The sequence below is a fragment of the Theobroma cacao genome, chromosome 2 (genome assembly GCF_000208745.1).
Source record: "Theobroma cacao cultivar B97-61/B2 chromosome 2, Criollo_cocoa_genome_V2, whole genome shotgun sequence".
NCBI lineage: Eukaryota > Viridiplantae > Streptophyta > Magnoliopsida > Malvales > Malvaceae > Theobroma > Theobroma cacao.
In genome coordinates, this window is record NC_030851.1 from 30,606,957 (window position 1) to 30,626,662 (window position 19,706).

At 28.7% G+C, this 19,706-nt stretch overlaps 1 protein-coding gene across 9 annotated transcripts; it reads left to right on the top strand.

The window, feature by feature from the left end:
• On the top strand, nucleotides 346-12,822 carry LOC18609366. Of its 9 annotated transcripts, none has more exons than XR_001926399.1 (4): nucleotides 346-669; nucleotides 3,488-3,816; nucleotides 3,936-4,008; nucleotides 4,129-4,572. XR_001926399.1 is itself a non-coding variant. In XM_007044437.2 (4 exons), the coding sequence occupies exons 2-4, from the start codon at nucleotides 3,694-3,696 to the stop codon at nucleotides 12,801-12,803; spliced, it is 528 nt and encodes a 175-aa protein (XP_007044499.2). In that variant the 5' UTR covers nucleotides 346-669; nucleotides 3,488-3,693; the 3' UTR covers nucleotides 12,804-12,820. The 9 variants fall into 9 exon arrangements, 4 of the variants coding, with proteins under 4 accessions (XP_007044499.2, XP_017970533.1, XP_017970531.1 ...); XM_007044437.2 differs by lacking the exon at nucleotides 3,936-4,008 and adding an exon at nucleotides 12,782-12,820 and having other exon boundaries at nucleotides 4,129-4,511; XM_018115044.1 differs by lacking the exon at nucleotides 3,936-4,008 and adding an exon at nucleotides 12,782-12,820 and having other exon boundaries at nucleotides 350-669; nucleotides 3,582-3,816; nucleotides 4,129-4,511.

Genomic DNA, 19,706 nt, shown 5'->3' on the forward strand with positions numbered 1-19,706 from the left:
TATATATATATATATATAAATTCTTTATATGCAACCATGGGCCATGGTTATTTATGACTTTTATCTTAGACTAACACATGTGCAAATATATAATTAAGTAATGTACTTTCATCTTAGACTAATTAACACATATACTTATAAATAAATTTAAAATCAATATTTGTTTTATCAATTTTTGTATTAATCAATTTTCATGCATCTTAACTAAATTTAAAGCCATCAAAATTTTAATTATAAATTTACTTCAGTGGGCATTAAATATTCATTTTTTAAAAAATAATAAAAAATCCTTATCCAAAAAAAAAAAGAAATGCATCGAAAAGAACATAATAGGATTTTTTTAATCAGTGACTACAACATATCTTTTCCCTTCCCTTTTCTCTCTTTCCACCGATCTCACTTCCTTAGTCTTTTTCTACCTAATTTTTTTAGGGTTTTTTTCCTTCCAAAACTCGATCGATTCATTAAAGAAAAGAACTAGGTGACCACCTTCCTCTTTATTTTCCATCTTCTTCTAGATTCTTCTATTCTTTCCGAGGTTATTACGCCACTAGACAAATGACTCTCATCTTGTTCAGAAAATTAGAGGTTTTGGATTTCATTCCGTAACTAAGGTTCGCCATTTTGGAGGTTTTAAGGTTTTGAATTGATTGCAGTTGTCTTAAGAAGGTATATCCTTATCCATTTTGCACGTTCTATTTGCACGTGTGATGAATCAGTATCTAGTTTTATTTGGTTGGAAATTTTGCATATTGCTTTATTCAAAGCAATTAGTTTTATTACAACTGACTTCCCCCTTTCCTAATTTAATTTTTTAATATTTTGCACCATTTATGGAGTTAGTAGAGATCATGATTTTTTATTGTTAATCCCTGATGCTTGAGAGTTTCTGTTCTGTTCTGCTTCTTCTTTTTGCAATTCATCTTGGCTTCCGTCTTGTGTAATTCCCTGTTGATTCTGTTCCTTTTGTTGTTTTTCATTTGATTGGCGGTTGCTAAAACAGTTATGGTTGTGTTTGTGCGTGATTGTGGATTGTGATTGTGGATTGTGATTGTGATTGCTCTGCTCTGAGTGCTGTAATTAACTAGGAGCAGGAGCCGACTCCCCTATTTTCTGTCATGTTTGGTTTGACTCCTTGTTGGATCTCTGTCATGTCCCTATACAGAGATCTTTTTGTTCTTCCTCCCTATTAATAAATTTTTTCTAAATTTCAAAACAAAAAAATGGTCAATCTGGTAGAATATTTGCATGTGCTTGCAAACTAGTGTTGAATAAGCAGTTATTACACCAATAAGTTGATCAACAAAATTTGAGAACATATTTCTAATACTCAGTTTTCTGCCTATTTTTAATAAATCTTCTAATTGCACTTTATTAACTGGTTGAATGATAATTTAATTAAATTTGTAATTGAGCTGCTTCTCTACAATTCTAGACTATAGCAATTTTGGGTTGTTATGAGTGGAAAATTTTCCAGTCATATCTAAGCCGCACTTATTTAGGCGACTTACAATTTTATATAATTTTGAAGTCATTTTCCTGAGTGAGCTCATGCTTACTTTCATCTTGAGCCAATCATCCTATACTAACCTCTTCTTTTAGTAAAGATGACAACTTTCATTACACTGAGTTTGAAACAGTGAAATTAAACTTAATTTCATATTCCTAACAGAAAATGATAACTGTAAAGTTTTAAAACTGTTGAAGTATGGAATTTTTAACATAGTTTTGGACATAAACAAGGCATTTTGTGAATCCAATCGTTCATTCATTTGCCTAGCAAGTTAAACATTTGTACGTAACGCTACCAAGTTGTAGAAATTGGTAAGTGTTAGGCGTGAGGTCAACTTGGATGTAATTATCCTATAATCAAGGCTAGTTTGTTTGTTATGTAGAAATTGGTTTTTACATATTGATTTCCCCTTTTTCTAGTATCTGATTGCCCAAAAATAGGATCATTTGATAGTCAACGCAAAATAAATCTGAAAACATGAAAATTATCTTTCACTTTACAAAAAAAAGACACAAATCTTCAGACTAATCAAATACACAAAACAAACTTTCCCTCTAACTAGACTTGTATTTAATAAATAATTATTTTTATTTAATTTTATTTTATTTCAAGAATACATTTAGAAATATCAATATACAAATATTTTTAATATCTTGATAATAACTATTATTATATTTATATTTTCATTATAATAAAATAACCATACTCTTTTATTACTTTAATAATAAATGTTTCATATAAAATATTCCTATTTAATTAATAACATTTTAATAGTTAATAATAAATATCACTACTTACTATGGAGTATTAAATATTTGTTTGGAAAGCTATTTTGTGTACATTTCTTTTAGTAAAAATGAACATTTCCACACTCATCCATCTATTCTGTATCTTATGATTGGAATATTTGAATTTTCTACTACACCAATACCAGATAGAAAGCATATTAGATGGCCATTCCTAAATTGTCTGTTAGGTGGTTTCATATGGTGAATGTTATATGGCTATTAAATACTTTAGTTTATAGTAAAATGTAGTTGAATGGACTAAGTAGAAATAGTTCTTTTCATTCATTCTTCATTTTTTAACCTGCCTTATTTGCACTATGATTCTTTGTTTTCGTAAGCTTCATCTATAGGCCAATGTAGAAAAATTTATTTTCCTTGTATCAAAATTTATTAAGTTTAGTAATAAGAAATTTAACTTTTAGTTTTTGTATAAAAAATTATTGCTCTTGTAATAAATTAATTAAATCTTTTTGGCCAATTTCTTCTTTACTTTAAGTAGACTAGGCAATTATTATTAACTTTGAAATGATTTGCTAACACTAATAATATATTATTATCTGATACACCAATGGTAAAATTTTTATGTTGAAAGATATAGGTAGTCTTCTATATAGTCCACTATTTGAACAAAATAATGACTATACATATATATATATATATATGTTTGATTGTGCATTCAATAATCTTTGAACTGAAAATTACTACTTAAACAAAATTATGACTACACATAGATAGGTGCATGATATTTATAGTAGAGAAATATCAGTTGCATTTGTAAAGTTGGAATATGTTATTGATGTTTATGAAAGAAAATATTTGGAGGAAGTGAAGAGCAAGGAAGTAAAATCACATTCAGTTCAATTAAAAGTCTACATTTTTCATGAAAATAAGATTTGTGTTGTAATTTAAAAGTATTTTGTTAACATAAGATATTCATTTGATAATATCATTTTTATTATTACTCTATGAGTCACCCACTTTTGTGCTGTAGTTTTGAATGTTTAATTGTAATATATAATTTCTAAATTTAATTTATTCTTACTTATCTTGTTTCACCCTAAATCCCTAATAACGTCAGGGATTTAATGTTTAAGAAATTTGAGGTATATGTTTAATATTCAATTAAATTATAACTTCTTGCATTTAATTATGTATTAAATTTTTTATTTACTCTATTATTTTATAGTAGGAAAAATTTGTCTAGGCTTCAAATGAAGATCTTTTGGTTCAACGAATATGGAATAAAATTTGTTCTGATAGACTACAAGACATGCTTTCAGAAGAGAAGACACAAGTAAGGAAAGAAGCCAACACAAAAGACATCGTAGACTGCAAAGGCATGCCGAGGCAATGGATCACAAATGAAGCTTGGGATATCCTTATCAATGCGGTATGGGGTGGAGAAGAATGGAAAAACAAATTGGAACAAGGAGGAATCGTTTAACACAAAAAGCAAGAAGTATTACAAAGCACACTGGTGATTCAGTTCCATTCATTGTTCATGCAAAAAGGATGGTATGAATTAATATTTATTTGTTACACTTTACATACTATTACTTCCCATATTCTAATATGCTTTACATGTTATGTAAAATATATGCATTATGATTGAGTTTAATTGTAAATGATTGTAGGCAAATGAGATGAATCGAGATGTTAGCTTTGTGGCAGTATTCAATCGCACTCATAGACATTTAAGGGGTCATGGTGATTTCATAGACAATAAGTCTAAAACTATTAGTGCACTTAAAAATTGATTGATTTTTACTCCAAAGTTAATAAAATTATATATTAATTCTTTTCACTTTTTTTTTTTAATTTTGTTAGGAAACATATATTGCTACATTATCACATAAGTACGGTGAAGATTCATCCTCACAACTAGAATTAGATTCGCATGCTTGGACTAAAGCAATTGGAGGGATGATAATTACACGCACTTATGTGTATGGGTTTGGTTCTCAGGGACCTGCTACAACTATACTAAATGATGCAGTAACATCTGAGTTAGTAGTTAACCTTTGCATTGGTTTTAACATTCGGTTAAAAGAAAAAGTGAAAAATCTATCAAATGACATGAGTCAGATGCGTGAGCAAATGACGCAACATTTTGGAGCCATGAATGAATTTATAGTAAGTATGAAAGCAATGATGATAAAGAGACGTTCAAGAAAAGGCCATGTGAGTTCTTCGAGTTTAGCTTCTGACAAGTAAGGCGACAGTTCATGATGATAGCTTATTTTTTAAATTTGACTTAGATATTTTTTTTAATATGGCATACAATAGCACAATGATTGCATTTGAATTAAATTTTTGTGTTTCTCAACGGATTTTGTGAAAAATAATATATCAAAATTTAGTTCTTTTTTGACGAATTTATGTATATTTTCAACAAAAATTTTATCAAAATTCTCTGACAGAGTTCTGATGAAAAGTATTTTCAATAACACTTTTAGAGACGGAATTTTCAACAAAAAATTTCATTGGAAATCCATTAGAAAAAAGCATTTTCAACGGAAACTTGACTATTTCCTATGAAATATTTCGTTGAAAAAAATTTGTTTTTTTTAAATGAAAATAAACTTCATTTTTCAAAAAGCATTATGTAATAAGTTTATTGGATCTTAAGTAAAGATGGCAATAGGTACTCTGTTACAAGGTATCCGTGGGTATCCGATTGATAACTCTATGATATAGAATTATTTGGGTTTAATTTTGACAGTAATTTGATTTAGTTCTTATAGTAATGCATAAAAATTAATATATATTATTTAATTATTTTAAATTAGTTAATTTAGGTGAGTCAATTTAATCTTAGTTAATTTTATATTTAATTTGATGTTAATATGGTTAAGGTAGGTTGTTCTTGATTTATTTACATTTTTGTAAGTGTTTGATGAAAGAAGAATTTTAGTGAAAGAAGGAGAGCAATTTTAAGGTGCAGACCTCCACTGCACATGTTTTGGTATTTCAATTATAACTCTCCTTACAGAGCTCCAAATGAGATGATTCTTAAACCATTAAAAAGCTAAGAAAAAACGCTATAACTTTTATGTTTATCACTTTGCCTAGTTTGGTATGGAAGGTGGTTAAAAATTTTATCGAAGTTGACACACTAAAGCAGTTCTAGAGCAATTATGATTTCTGTTCATTAATTGGGTAAGGTTGCGGCCCACATAGGTTGATGAGGAAATTTTGATTGGAATTGACTTCTTTCTTCATCAAACTTGGCCTAACTTCAAAACAACTTTTCGGAAGACTTTTAGGGGACTTTTAGGGGAGAGAATAAAATACCAGATTGACAACTGAGAGTCAAGGTATAAAGTCATTGAAGTTAAGAAAAATTTGAAGGATCCAAGGAGATTTGGAGATCAAGAATACAATTTTTTAGTTTTTCTATTTGTTTATTTTCTTATTTCTTGGTTTGATTTTTAATGTTTAAACTTTATTCAATAAGAATGTGTGATTTGATGAGGAATTAAATTGTTTATCTAAGATTATAATTGAACTCAATATATAGTCTGATTTATTTATCTTTCTTTTACTTATGTTTGATGGATTTAAGTTGTTTATTTTATTCTGTTCTTAATACTTTTAATTATCTGATCATCAATTAGATTGAATTAAAAATCTAAGTTAAACCTTGACAAAGGAAATTTAGGTAGACCTTGAATAAAATAATGTATGATCGAATGCACTTAGTTGATTAGGTAGTTTGAATTGCATATAGGGTAGACGTACACCTATAAGTCATACGTCACCAAGATTAGAGCACGAACTTAATGAATCTTTCTTCAATTTAATTTGTATAGATATATAATAAGTTAATTGAGTGAGGTATTGTTATGAGAAATTAGACAAAGGCTTGTAAATAATTAAAGACTTTAGGTTAACAACTTAATTCATTAAACTGAGTTAATAGAGAGAAACAATAATAAAAAAAATTATTGAGAGACATCATAATCTTAAGTCTGGTAGTTAAGTGAGTTTTATAAAACAAATTTACTATTTAATTTTAATTTCAGTTTATTAGTTTTAATTTTACTTTTTAATAATTTTAAATTTAATTATTTGGATAAGTTTAAGATGTTACAATTTTAGTAGTTAATAATAAAAAGTAATTTAATTCTCTATGGGATCGACACTCTGTTTATTACTATATTTTCTTTGCGATACGTATACTTGCATGGGTAAAAAATTAAACAACACCGATGTAGTTATATAGGGTTAGGATACCTTATAATCGGGTTCGGGTAGGATTTGGATAGTAATTTCACTTCTCGTATCGTGTTCGGGTATCACCCCTTGGTTACCCAATACACGAACTCAATTATGTTCTTTCTTTTAATATCATGTAATTAAACACAAACCTATATTGTTAATTAAATTAATTCATAAAACTATGATTATTAATTAACTTGTAATACCTTTTAATACATATACTCTATATATTGTGTTAATTTATAAAAAATATAATTACTATTATATATATACTTTTAGTGTATATACTTTAAGTACAAATATATTTACTTTCTATATTGTATTAATGTTACAAAATTTATAACTTATAAAATGATTAATTATACTGTATATATCTTTGCTTATATAAACTTCAAAAATATATACCTAAAGAGAAGTTGTGAAATTAGAATAGTTTTAGAATTTTTTTATTTTTTATGGGATTAAACTTGTAATGTTGTTTAAGTTGTTGTTTAGATATTTTTTTTAGTTATTTAAGTTGATATTTGAGTTATTTGTTTTGCTTATTTAAATTTAATTTTTATTATTTGTGTGCTTTTATAAATTTAATTATTATTGAATTATATGACATATGGATGAAATTATTATTGTATACGGATTCAGGTTTGAATAATTGAGTACCCATAAAGAACATTTTAATAATTTTTTTACATAATCGGGCTTTTAAGCGGGTTTGGGTAATTATCGGGTAGTGTGTATGTATTAGAGTTCGGGTAATTATTGAGTAGTGTGTATGTATTAGGGTTCAGGTTAGGGTAGTAAATTTAAAAAATATTTAGGTAATTTTAGGGTTCGGGTAATTCCTTTATTAATCAAGTTGAGTTTGGATACCTTAAAATTAGCGGATACCCTACTCGTTGACATCCTTAATCCTAGAGAGTTCTTGTCTACAAATCTTTATAGTAGGCAACAACTTTTTAAAGAAAGTGTGCTACAACACACCTCAAGCCTTTTGATTCCCTTTTTCATACTACTTTTCAAACAATTTTAAAGAGTAGTTCTAAATGGAGCCTAATCTAAATTTGAGATTTCAAATCATGAGTCAAGAATTCATCAAACTTGACTGATTTGATGGAACCAATTTCAACCACTAGAGAGATAAGATGGTGTTTTTGCTCACAGTCTTGAAGATTTATTATGTTTTGAATCTAAGTCATATTGCTCTTCCAGAAGCAATTGATGAAGATTCTAATGCACGGAAGCCAGAGAAAAAAACGTGAAGAATATGAATTGATATGCTGTGGACATATCCTAAATACTTTGACAGATCGTCTATATGACCTCTATTCCAATTTGAAGACTCCAAAGAAAATTTAGACAACCTTGGAGACAACCTACAAGAATGAAAAACGAAGTAATGACAGTTTTATCTTTAAAATATTTTGAGGTTAAGATAAGTGATAATCTACCTATCATGGATCAAGTACATGAATTACAATTTCAATTTCAAAATCAAAAGACCTCGAGGTTAAAGTTCCTGATGCGTTACAAATAAGTGCAATTCTTTTTAAACTGGTTCAATGTTGTAAAAATTATAGAAAGAAGGTTCTGCATTCTATGGATTCTTTATCATTAGAACAATTCATGACTCAGATGCAAATAGAACATGAAACACATGCATGTGATGCACTATGTAAAGCCTAACTTTATAAAATATTTGTCATGACATACATGTGATGGATAACATGTTTGCATGCTAGAAGAGTCTCGAAAAATTTACAAAAGTTAATATTGTACCTAAAGATACAACAAAGTTGATTTAAGCCTCAAACTATATCAAATAGAGGTTTTAAGGTGAAATTGAAAATTTTAAAGTCTAGGAATGATTTAAAATGGTGATTTGGAGTTCGAGGATCAATTTGGAGTCAAATCGAAAATTTTACTATTTAGGGGCAAAATGGTAATTTTGCCACTTGAGAACAAAATGAAAATTTTTTTGAAATATTTTGATCATATTTGACTTATTGGAGTATGATTTGAGGTTGAGAAGTGAAAATTTTAATCTCGGTATTTTTCGAAGTATAGAGGTAAAATGGTAATTTTGTCACTCTAGTGGCAAAATTGTAATTTTACACCACTAACACTTGTCATGCTCATAGAATTCATTCATTGACTTTTTATGTTATGGATAAGTGAGAAAATATATGTGATGGAGATAAAAAGTTTAAATTTTTAAAGTTTTAAAAATGGATCAATAAAAAAATGACAAGTGTCAAGCTTAGAATATTTTATTATTTAGCTTAAAAATCAGCATAAATCAGCCTATTATCTCTCCAAATATTCGGCCAAGTAAGGAAAAGAAGGAGACAAAGGAAGAACAAACCCTAGGTGGAGAATTTCAAGAGAAAAAGTGTAGAAAATCAAGGAAAACAAGTTAAAAAGGTAGGATTTTTCAATTTAAACTTGAAATCTATTTTCCTTAAGCATTTCTCCTTATTTTTCATGGTTAAATTATATGCTTTCATGATGAATTCATGGCTGATCAAAATGGGTATGGAGAGAGAAAGATGTAGGATTAAATTGATTTTAAGATATATTAGTGTTTTTAGTTAGTTTAACATATTTAGAAGCAAAACAACAAGAAAAGAATCCATTTTCCCTATGAATCTTCATTGGCCGAATCTTCCTTGATGTGTGTGGGTGATGGATTGTTATTATTTCAAGAGAAATGGCTTAGAAAATGATGAATAATGGTGAGAAAAATTAAGTAGGAAAAATCATGGTGTTAGTGCAATTTTTTCACGAAGAAATGGGAGGATTTTGATGCTGAAATTGATGTTATTTGAATAATGTTTGGTGAATTGAGGTATTAGAAAAGAAATAAAGTAATTTGGGATTAAATTAGACGCGTTAGTAATTAATCGGGTGATAAGACAAATTTGACCGGTATCGAAATTTAGATGGTTACTCGTGCATTTTACATTTCATATCATGCATTAGTAGTTTAAATTAGTTTAATTTCGACTTAGTACCAAGGTAGTGAGTTTTTCGATTTTGTATTGTGTCAAGGTGGTGAATTATTCGATAAAGGCAAAGAAATTGCACCCGAAGACCAGTAGTCTGAGTACTTTAGAAATCTGCACTCTAGACATTGTGAGTAAACTTACTGTCATTTTAATTATCTAGGGTGATTTTTAGATGATTTCATGAATTCTATGAAAAAAGGGATTTAAAAAGGTAAATTTTCATGTTTTATGAATAAATGTGTTTTAATAAAATTAATTTATAAATTGTTTTGAAATTAATAATGATGTTGAAAAATAGAGTACACGGAGACTGTTAATTGTTGCAATTCGATTATTTAAATTGATTGGCTTATGATAAATCGGCATGATTGGTTGGTTGGCAATTGTATTAAAATACGAATTGTTTGGTTGCCTTGAAAGGCTGCGAATTATAAAAATTGTCATATCATGTTATTGAATTTTATTATATGGTGGATTATATATTAATTAATCACTGCAGTAGGTGGTTTCTGTTGATCAACTTTTTAGAGGGGTACGGTAAGCCCCATTATATTTTTACCTCGATCGGAGAGGTGCATAGGGTATCTCCTAGGGTAAAGTTTATGGTTCACTTCACGCTAAACCACCACGTGAGGGAGAACTCAAGCAACGCCAAGGAATGACTGTGCTTTTAAATGAAAAAAAATATATGTTTTATGCGAAATGTGAATTTTTAACAGCCTTAGCGGTCTCGGTAGGATGCCTCGGTCAAGGTATCCTCGAGGATGGATTGTCAAACCCTGTTCTATAAAATAATTACGACGTCATTTACATGCTCAATAGAATGTTTGCATGTTTAGGAAGTTCGAGGAATTGTTAAAAGATGATATTGCCCCTAATGGTACCATTAAGTCGATTAAGCCTCGAACTAGTTCAAATAGGAATTTTAAGATGAAATTAAGAGTTTCACAGTTCAGGAATAACTCAAAATGGTAATTTGGAGTTCAAGGATCAATTTGGAGTTAAATCAAAATTTTCACTATCCAAGGGCAAAATGGTCATTTGTCACTTGGGGACAAAATGAGAATTTTGAGAAACGATTTTTTTGGCCCCATTTAACTTATTGGAGTATGATTTGAGTATTGAAGTATAATTTGAGGGTTTGGCAGTGAAAAAGTTTAATTTCAGTGATTTCTGGAGTATAAGGGCAAAATCGTAATTTTTCCACTCGCGGATAAAATTTGAGATTTTGAGAAAATTTAGATCACATTTGACAAATTGGAGAATGGTATGAATATAAGGGATGAAAAATATGTCTATGGGCAATTTTTCAGTTTTTGGGGTAAAAATGTAATTTTGCCACTCCGGGGGCAAAACAGTAATTTTGCACCCCCAGAGTATTTTTCCAGCACAAGTTCTTCACCCATCATCATTTTTGACCCTTGAATAATGTGTGGTGGAGAGAGAAAGCTTAATAGTTAAGAAATGACACATGGACCAATAATAAGGTGACATGTGTCAAGTTTATATTTATTAATTATTTAACTTTAAAATAAATATAAAATCAGCCAATTCTCTTTCATATGGCCGGCCAAATAAAGAAAAAGGAAGAACAAAAGGAGGAAAGGAAAAAACAAGAAACCTAGGTGGGAAAATTAAAGGAAAATTGGTGGATTTCAAGGAATCAAGCAATCAAAGGTAAAATTTTTTGATTTTGACTTGTGATCTACCTTTCCCATGCATTTCTCCTTATTTTTCATGGTTAGATTTCATGTTTTCATGGTGAATTCATGGCTGCCCAAATGGGTATGGAGAGAGAATGAAGTTAGATTAATTTGATTTTAAGTTATGTTAGTGTTTTTAGTTAGTTTAGCATATTTAGAAACAAAACAACAAGAAAAGAATTCGTTTTCCTCCATTACCATTATTGACCAAATTTTCTAGGGGAATATTGGCTGCTGATCTTAATGTTTATTTGAGAAATTATGATTAATAATGATGAATTATGAGCCTAGAAAAATAATGAGAATTTTCAGAGTAAAAATACAAATTTTTACCCACTAGGTGTATTTTCGTAATTTGTTATAGAGACTAATAATTTGCACCACACTGAGGAATATTAAGTCAATTTGGGTGCAATTGAGGTATAAAAACTGAAAAAAATTAATTTGGAGTTTAAACGAACGCGTATATCGATTTATCGGGTAAAAGATCGAAATAGGTTAACATCTCGTTTAGGCAAAATTTAGACATTTTGCACTTCATATCATGCATTAGTAGTATAAATTAGTTTATTTTGGTTTAGTACCAAAGTAGTAAACCTCTTAATTGTGCAATTTGTCAAGGTGGCGAATCCTCTGACAAGGGCAAAGAAATCGCACCCGAGGAGTAATAGTTGGAGTACCTGAATTTAGTTTTCGAAAACTGTGAGTAAACTTATTATCGTCTTAATTATCTAGAGTAGTTTTATACAATTGTGTGATTTTATGAAAAATGAGTTTAAATAGTAAATTGCTATGTTTTAAGAGAAATTGTGATTTTATAAAATGATTTTATAAATTTTCTAGAAATTCGAATACTGGTTTTGAAAATAGAGTAATTGAAGACTGCTTGCTTGTGTTGTAAATTTATGGTTTTAAATTGAATGGCTTATGACAATAAATGAGCATGAATGACTAAACTGATTTTGGTGTTAGAATTATTTGTACTGTGTATTTAGCCTTGAGAGGCTAGGTTGCGATAAATTGTCATGTTATGCAGAAAAAGATTTTATAAATTAGGTGGTAGATAAAAAATTAGCTACTGCAGTGGTGGGGGGTTTCGTGGGTCAGCCTATTAGAGGGACACAGTAAACTCTTTTATATTTTCACCTCGGTCGTAGAGACTCGTAGGGTATCTCCTAAGGTGGGCTTTTTGAGTGCACTTCATGTGGACCACCGCGTGAGAGTGAGACTCAGCTAACGCCAAGGAACGGTTATGTTTCAAAATAAAAATATGATTTATGCGAAATATGAATTTTTAACAGCCTTGGCGGACTCGGTTGGATACCCCTGGTCCAAGTGTTCCTGAGTACAGGATTTGGCATGAGCCAAGTTTTGAGTAATTCACGAGCCATATTGATTATTTGATTGAAATGAGTATTCGTGATGTGAAAAATTTGTTGAAGTTAATTATTTTTAATTGTCTCCATTTACTCGCCTTTAGATAGTTTAGATGGTGTCTGTTTACTCACTGGGATTTTATAATCTCACAACCCTTAATTCTCCATATTTCAGGTTCGGGATAGCCGGTAGATAGCCGATTGCATCAAGAACTTCAGTTAGCCTTGCATTGTCAAAATTATAAGTTCACAGACTCGCATCTTATTGGTTAGTTGGGAGCCCACATGTCATTGTAAAAGTAATTTTATACTTTAGTTATCTGATTTAAAATATGTATGAACACATTTAGCTTTTACACCATATTTTTGGCGAGTTTCGATATTATCAAAGAAAAATGACGAAAATACCCTTGTGAGTCAAAAAATAATATTTTATTGTTTTGATTTGGAAACGACTTATGATTTCTTGAAATGCAAGATTTAATAACTATCGCTCACCGGGGAGATGCGGAAGCTGATGCTAAGCCTTGCGAGGTTTCGATCGGCATTCGGGGTAATGAACGCCTATCGGAATGTCGTGGCCGTTGTCACGGGCTTGATGGGAGTTCCGAGTCGTGACATGAATTTATGGCACAAGCCTAGTTTTTATGAGATTCATAAGCCTCTTTACGTATTTTGAATGAAATGTATTCTAATGTTGTGACCCAGTTTACGATGATTTACTTTATCGTCTTCATGTACTCAACTTTAGCTGTTTATGATGATGTCTGTTTACTCACTGAGATTTTATAATCTCACTACCCTCATTTCCATCCATTTCAGGCTTAAATTAGACTGTAGATAGTTGATCTTATAGAGGACTACTTTGAGATTTGCATTCTCTAAACCGTAGGGTCATAGTTCTCTTTACTTTTGGTTATTCGGGGGCCCACTGGTTATTGTAAACTAAATTAAATACTCTGGCTTATTGTATTACGGTATGTATGAATTTATTTTGCTTTTACACTACAAAAATTATCTACGTATAATTCTAAAAATATTATTTAATAAGAAAATCGAATATTTTATTTAATATTTGTTTTGTTTTCTTATTATATCTAAATAATCATAATTTCATTTTAAATGGAGGTTTTAGACTTTTAAACTTATTTTTAATCATGAATTATGTGTTTTGTTCTTGTATTCTATATTTTAGCTAGTTTCGAAATTTTTGAAAAAAAAATGACCAAAATACCCCTGTGAAAAGAAAATTATTATTTTATTTATTTTAAGTTGGAAACAATTTAAAATTTTTTAGAACATGATATTTGGCAACGGTTGCTCATAGGGAAAATGGGAAACTGATATTAAGCCTTGCGGGATTTCGGTTGACATTTCGGGTAATGAGTGTCTATCAGGGACATCGCGGTGATTGTCACGGGCTCGAGGGGAGTACTGGGTCGTGACACACTATTTTAGCCTTCTGATTCTAATGTGAATCAAAATTTCAATAATTTTGAAAAGAATCAGAACTTTAACAATTATATGAAATCCAAGTCATTTGCATTGAAAGTTTCAAGTAGGGTTGTTAATGAGTAAGGTAGCCGTTAATTTCAAGGTATCTGAACCCTAACCCTATAAACTATCAAATACCTCAATCTTATTAACTACCCAAATAATTTTGAAAGTTACTACCTTAAACTTAACCCTAATACATTCTCATTACCCTATAATTACTCTAACTCGTTAAAAAGCTTGATTAAAATAAAAAAATATTAAAATGTTCATGGGTACCAATAATGGAGGACCAACAATGAAGCGGTAATAATGGAGGATCGGAGTGGCTAGCTAGGGGAAGAAAAGAAGAAGGAAGGAAAGAAGAAGAAGAAATAAAAGAAGAACTGCCACTTAGTAATGAGGAAGAAATCAAGACAAGAAGAAGGAAGAAGAGGTTGGCTAAGGGAAGAAAATAAGAAGGAGCAATTGGCTAGGGGAAGAAAAGAAAGAAAAAGGAGCAGTTGATTGGGGGGAAGAAGAAGGAGCGGTTGGTTAGGGGAAGAAAAGAAGAGAAGAAAGCAAGAAAAGAAATGAGTGGCTAGGATTTTTACCCTTAATATATTATTATAATTATTAAATTATAAAAATCAATATTATTTTAGTGTTTAGTAATTATTAATTTATATAATAGTAATTATATTTTTTTATAAATAAACATAATATATAACAGAAAGTATATGTATTAAAAGAAATTACAAGTTATATACTATAAAGCGTATATATATATTATAATTAAAAATTTTATAAGTTACAATTTTTATAATGTTAACATGAAATAAAAAGTAAATATATTTATATTTAAAGTATATATATATATATTACAAGTATTTTAGTGTATATATAAAATAATAATTATATTTCTTATAAATGAACCCAATATATATAAAGTAAATATATTAAAAGACATTACAAGCTAATTAATAATCATAGTTTCATGAATTAATTTAATTAATTATATGGGTTTGTCCTTAATTACATCAAATTAAAAAAAATAATTAAGTTTCAAAACTATTCTAATCTCACAACTTCTCTGAAAGTTTGTATATTATAAGTTTATATAAACAAATGTGTATATATTATAATTAATAATTTTACAAGTTATAATTTTTGTAATGTTAAATTCAAATAGAAAGTAAATATATGTATATTTAAAATATATATACACTAATAGTATTAGTATATATATAATATAGTAATTATCTTTCTTATAAATGAACCCAATATATATAATGTATACATTTTAAAAAACATTACAAGTTAATTAATAATCATAGTTTTATGAATTAATTTAATTAATTATATGGATTTGTCTTTAATTACATGAAATTAAAAAAAACAGTTAGATTTCAAAACTATTTTAATCTCAAAGACTCTAAGTATATATATTATAAGTTATAAGTTTTGTAATGTTAACACAAAATAAAAAGTAAATACAATTATGTTAAAAGTATATATGCAATAGTAATTATATTCTTTTGTGATATGATATGATATTCATATTATTTAAACATAATTAATAATCTAATAATTTTTTAATTTAAATATACTAATGTCATCACATTAATAATTTAAGTAACCATACTTTTTAATATATTTGTCAACATTTAATAAAAGAAATTATTTGTCAAAATGGTAAAGGTTTTGATTGTTTTCTCTTTTTATATGGTTCAAATCTAAACACCAGCAAAAGTGAATATTTTTAATTTAATTATTTAAATAATAAAATATATATAAACAGATATTAGAATCGGGTTCGAGGTAGGTATCCGCGGAACTTGAATATTAACGTAATCAGGTTTGGGTAGAGGGTATCTAAGGGGTGGTACCCAAATCCAATACGAGTAGTGAAATCACTACCCGAACCTGTCTTAAACTCAGTTATAAGGTACCTTAACCTGATATAACCAAGTTAGGTACCCCACGAGTACCCAATAATAGGATACCTATTGCCATCCCTAGTTTCAAGATAGGCCTTTAAGAATAAAGATAAGAAAAATATAAATTGTTTCTTGTGTGAAAAGAATTTTGGTTTTAGAAATCCTAAAAAAGCAAACATAGTAGAAGAGGCGATCAAGGAATTGGTTGCTATGGTTTCTACAAATGAATATTAGAATGGTAATAGAATTGAATATGACTATTGGTTCCAATAAAGTAAAGATTGGTGGTTGGATTCTGGTGTTACAATTTATGTATACAATAACAGAAACTTGTTCAAGCCTTACATGAAAGTTAATAAGCCGGAAGATGTTTTGATAAGAAATTATGTTATAGCCAAAGTTGAAGGAAAAAATGAACTGTTGAGTTGAATTTCATTTCTGGACGGAAGCTAGTGTTACTTAATATATTTCATGTTCTTGAAATTTAAAAGAATTTAGTTTCTACTAGTTTGCTTGCAGAGAAAAGATTTAAAGTTGTAATAAAATCTGATAATATAATAATATCTAAGGGCCACCTAATTGTAGGAAAATGATACTTTTGTGATGGCATGTATAAGTTCAGCATTGATGAAATAAATACGATTTCTACTTATACTGTTGAGTCTAATTCTTTATCGTGGCATGCTAGACTAGGACATTTAAAATTTGGTTTAATGATATTTATGTCTAAAAATGGTTATATAGCTTGCAAACATGAGCAGTTAAAAAAAATGTGAAATATGCATACAAGCAAAGATGAGAAAGAAACCTTTTCATAGTGTAGAAAGAAACTCATAATTATTAGATCTTGTGTATTCTGATATATGTGAATTAAATGAAAAATTAACTAAAGGAGGACAAAGATATTTTATAACTTTCATAAATGATTATTCTAGGTTCACTTATGTCTATTTAATTAAAACAAAAGATAAAGCTTTTCAGAAATTTAAAGAACATAACTTTGTTGTGGAAAATAAAAAATGTAAGAAAATCAAAATTCTAAAAAGTGATAGAGGAAAAGAATATTTTCCTACAGAATTTGATAAATTTTGTGAAAAACATGGTTTGATATATAAGAAAAGTACTCTTTATTAAAACAACAAAATGAATTGGCTAACAGAAAAAATAAAACTTTAGTTGATATGACAAATGCTATGTTATTGAATGCATATCTATTGCATGATTTATGGGGTGAGACTTTATTAACAACATGTCATATACTGAATAGAGTTCATTCCAAGAGTATTAAGGTTTCACCTTATGAATTTTGGAATGAAAGAAAACCAAACTTGGAATATCTTAAAGTGTAGGGGTGCTTGGGCTTTTATAAAGTTCTTGAACAACAGAGAACAAAGCTTGGACTTAAAGCAATGGAAAACATTTTTGTTGGCTATGCCTAACATTTTAAAGCATATAGAATTTTAGATTTACAATCAAATGTTATTGTAGAGTCTATACATGTTGAGTTTATTGAAAATAAATTTTTGTATAAATTTAATAATAACTTTGATTGTGAATAAAATGTCTTAATTCCAAGTTGTGATCAAAGTGATATGACTTCTCATGGTTTATCTAGTATAAGAAAAATGGATGATACTCATATTGAGTCTAGAAAAAGTAAAAGAGCCAAAAAAAGAAAATACAAATATTGAATATGATACAAAAACATTTAAAGAAGCTATGTCTTCGACATATGTAGCATTTTGGAAAGAAACAATAAATGATGAAATGGATTCAATATTGTCAAATAGAAAATGGGTTTTCGTTGATCTTCCTTTTTGATCAAAACCCATAAGCTATAACTAGGTATTTAAAAGAAAATACAACACAGATGGTTCGGTGCAAATCTTTAAAGATAGACTAGTTGCCAAAGCTTTCACCCAAAAAGAAGGCATTGATTATTTTGATACTTATGCTTCGATGGCAAGAATAACATTCATAAGAACACTTTTTGCCTTGACGTCTACTTATAAATTACATGTACATCAAATGGATGTTAAAATTGCGTTCTTAAATGGAGATCTTAATGAAGAAATATATATAGAGCAACTTGAAGGTTTTTTATTTCCTCGAAATGACAAGAAGGTTTGTAAACTAATTAAATCTCTTTATGGACTAAAATAAGCTCCAAAGCAATGACATGAAAAGTTTAATAGTACTATACTTTCAAATAGATTTGTACATAATAATGCAGATAAATGCGTTTACTTTAATTTTACAAAAAATTATGGTGTAATCATATGTCTTTATGTAGATGATTTGTTGATCTCTGTACAAATATGGTTGGAATTATTGAAACCAAGAAATATTTGACTTTAGTTTTCAAAATGAAAGATATAAATGAAGTTGATACAATTTTGGGAATTAAAGTCAAAAGAGATAAAAATGTGATTTCAATTGAATCAATCACATTACATAGAGAAAATTCTTCATAAATTTAGTCCTTTGGAAATCAAAGAGTTAAATATTCTTTATGATTCTAGTATAAAATTGATTAAAAATTGTGAAATAGTTATGACACAATTAGAATATGCAAGTGTTATAAGCAACATATTGTATGTTACACATTGTACCAAACTAGATATAACCTTTCCCATTTGCAAACTTTCAAGGTTTACAAGTAAACCTAACAAAGATCATTGGAAAGCTATTACTAAAGTACTTGAATATTTGAAGAAAACCAAAAATTTGAAAATTTGTTACAGTGGTTTTCCTAGTACTTTAGAAGGATTTTTTGATGCTAGTTAGATAACTAGTATTGATGACAATAAATCCACATTAGAATGGATTTTTACCTTAGGAGTTGAAGCCATTAGTTAGGCATTTAAGAACTAGACTTGTATTACACATTCTGTCACGACCCGGTACTCCCCTCGAGCTCGTGACAACTGCCGCGGTGTCCCGGTAGATATTCATTGCCCGGAATGTTAACCTGAAACCCCGCAAGGTTTTACTATCAATTTCTCATTTCCCTTGTGAGCAACCATTGTCAAATATCGTGTTCTAAAAGATTTTAAACTGTTTCCAACTAAAAATAAATAAAATATTAATTTTTGTCTCATAGGGGTATTTTGATCATTTTTTCTCAAAATTTTTGAAACTAGCTAAAATGTAATATACAAGTACAAAACACATAATTCATGTTCAAAATGAGTTTAAAAGTCTAAAATCTTCATTTAAAACGAAATTACGGTTATTTGAATATAATAAGAAAATAAAAGAAATATTAAGTAAAATATTCTATTTTCTTATAAAATAATATTTATAGAGTTATACGTGAATAATTTTTATAGCGTAAAAGCTAAATAAATTTATACATATTGAAATACAGTAAGCCAAAATATTTAATTTAATTTACAATAACAAGAGGGCCCCCGAATAAACAAAAGTAAAGAGGACTGTGAACCTACGGTTTGAAAAATGCAGATCCAACGGTAGTCCTCGATGAGATCAGCTATCTACAGTCTATACTGAACCTGAAAAAGGTGGAAAGGAGGGTGGTGAGATTATAAAATCCCAATGAGTAAACAGACATCATCATAAATATCTAGAATTGAGTACATGGAGACAATAAAGTAAATCATCGTAAACTGGGTCATAGCATAGGAATACATTTCATTTAAAATATGTAAAAAGGCTTATGAATTT

Coding starts and splice junctions, on each gene's coding strand:
- LOC18609366 (XM_007044437.2), top strand. CDS start 3,694: ATGGGGTGGAGAAGAATGGAAAAACAAATTGGAACAAGGAGGAATCGT. Junction 3,817..4,128: donor TTGTTCATGCAAAAAGGATG/GTATGAATTAAT, acceptor TAATTTTGTTAG/GAAACATATATTGCTACATT. Junction 4,512..12,781: donor TCGAGTTTAGCTTCTGACAA/GTAAGGCGACAG, acceptor TCCATATTTCAG/GTTCGGGATAGCCGGTAGAT.